This window comes from Arachis stenosperma, chromosome 3 (assembly GCF_014773155.1).
Source record: "Arachis stenosperma cultivar V10309 chromosome 3, arast.V10309.gnm1.PFL2, whole genome shotgun sequence".
Lineage (NCBI taxonomy): Eukaryota > Viridiplantae > Streptophyta > Magnoliopsida > Fabales > Fabaceae > Arachis > Arachis stenosperma.
The window spans coordinates 47062547-47064617 of NC_080379.1; the positions used below are offsets into that span (position 1 = coordinate 47062547).

The following is a 2071-nucleotide window of genomic DNA, read 5'->3' on the forward strand; positions in this document are numbered from 1 at the left end:
CCATGCCTATACTAAAGCTCATTGTCCCTTTTCTTGAGTTTATAACTGGCGCGCCAGGCTTGGCCTTGGCGTGCCACGCCCATTGTGCTTCCTCTCCCTGGCGTGCCACGCCCATTGAAAGCTCCATGGAATTCTTCTCTGGATTTAATAACTGGCATGCCACGCCCATACAATTTGGTGGCATTTGTACCAAGTGGCATACCCAGCTCATACGTGCAGCTTCTCTTTCTTGCTTCCTTCTTCTTTTGTTTCTCTTTTCACCTAAAATTCAACAAAAACTCATTTCAAAGCAATGTACCATAATATTCACCATTTAACTCATGAAATTGCATTGGTTGAATGAGATTATACTCTTTTTATGGTCCTTTTAGATAGGAGAAAGAGGTAGATGATGCAAGTCATTAGAGTGCAAGGCTCTCACCATGACCAAGGAGACCGAGCCTAAGGAGGTGCATGCTGCTAAGGAATTGAAGGAAGAAAAGGCTCAAGAAAGGGGTGGAAGCACATTGTTTCATGCCCCATTGGTGGCACAGGAGCATGAAGTACCACACCCTCATAAGCTTCAAGAGGAGACCAAAGATGAGCAGTTCGCTCAGTTCTTGGAAATCTTTAAAAAGTTGCACATCAATATTCCTTTTGCTGAGGTATTAGAGAAGATGCCTCCCTATATGGCCCTCATGAAAAGCCTACTCTCTGAGAAGAAGAACTTGAAGGGAGATAAAACTGTGGTATTGACCAAGGAGTGCAGTGCACTAATTCAGAGGAAGCTACCCAAAAAGATGCCTGATCCAAAGAGCTGCCTGATTCCTTGTATCATTGGGAATATTACTTTTAAGAAAGCATTATGTGATCTTGGTTCAAGCATAAATCTGATGCCACTGTCTGTAATGAAGAAGCTGAGAATCCAAGAAGCACAGGCAACAAGGATAACCCTACAAACGGCTGACAAGTCTCTGAGGCAGGCATATGGGCTAGTGGAGAACGTACTGGTCAAGGTTGGAGAACTATTCCTCTCTGCAGATTACGTGATACTTGACATAAGAGAGGCTACAGATGACTCCATCATTCTAGGAAGGCCATTCCTAGCCACTGGAAGAGTTCTAATTGACGTAGAGTGGGGTGAATTGGTGTTGAGGTTACATGAGGATTGGATGGTTTTCAAGGTTTTTAAACCTCCACCACTCTCTGACAAAGGGGTACCTACATACAGAGTACGTTGCTGAAGCCTCCTCCCTTGGTTGGAACTAATACTATTCCCCCTGACATCAAACCTAAGTTTGGTGTTAGGTGTGCTTTGTCCACCAAGGAAGGAGACCCCAAGAAGAAGTTACCCAAAGGCTGGAGGAACAAGAAGGTTCCAACTGAAGACTTCTCACCTGGGATGAGAGTAGTATTCACTAGAAGTCCAGTCATACCACACACTGTGAATAGGATCCTGTCTCTGGAACATGTTGAGCTAATTCATGAGAGCACAGGACAGAAATTCAAAATGAGGGGTGAAGATCTGAGCCCCTATGACCCTCCTCCTTAGAAGAGCTGACCATCAAGCTAGTGACGGTAAAGAAGTGCTTGTTGGGAGGCAACCCAACCATGAGTATCCTTTAGTATTTCTATTTTATTTCTATTTTAATTTCAATTTTAATTTCATTTAGTTTTTAATTTTTGTTTTCATAGTTTTCCTAAGTTTTCTAATGTTTGTGATCATGCGCGATGCTTAGAACAGGGGCAGGAAAACTTAGACAGAAGAACAAAACACCCTGGAGCGAAACAAGCTTGAGCGCTAAATGCTAGGGAGGACGTTTAATGCCAGAAGAGGAGCAAAGTAGGGCGCTAAATGCCAGGGAGGCCGTTTAGCGCCATAGAGGGAGCAATGATGGGAGTTTAACGCCCAATTTGGGCATTTATTTCATATTTTGGCACCCCCCTTGGGGCGCTAAATGCCAGCCCCGACGTTTAGCACCAAGGGTGTTCGTCCCAAAAAAAATGATGTTGATCCCCTGTTGGCGCTAAACGCCAGGGCCGGCATTTAGCGCCCAGGGTGCAGACTTCAAAGAATGAAGAGGGTGTTTTG

At 44.5% G+C, this 2071-nt stretch overlaps 1 protein-coding gene across 1 annotated transcript; it reads left to right on the top strand.

Annotated features, from left to right (window-relative positions):
• The first annotated feature begins 422 nt into the window (after positions 1-422).
• On the top strand, positions 423-1531 carry LOC130966048 (uncharacterized). The gene is made up of 2 exons (XM_057890806.1): positions 423-1135; positions 1288-1531. The coding sequence occupies exons 1-2, from the start codon at positions 423-425 to the stop codon at positions 1529-1531; spliced, it is 957 nt and encodes a 318-aa protein (XP_057746789.1).
• The last annotated feature ends 540 nt before the right edge of the window (positions 1532-2071 follow it).

Excerpts from the sequence above, each read along its gene's own strand:
- LOC130966048 (XM_057890806.1), top strand. The coding sequence starts at position 423 with ATGACCAAGGAGACCGAGCCTAAGGAGGTGCATGCTGCTAAGGAATTG. Across the intron at positions 1,136-1,287 it reads TGGGGTGAATTGGTGTTGAG|GTGTGCTTTGTCCACCAAGG; the intron begins GTTACATGAGGA and ends GTTTGGTGTTAG.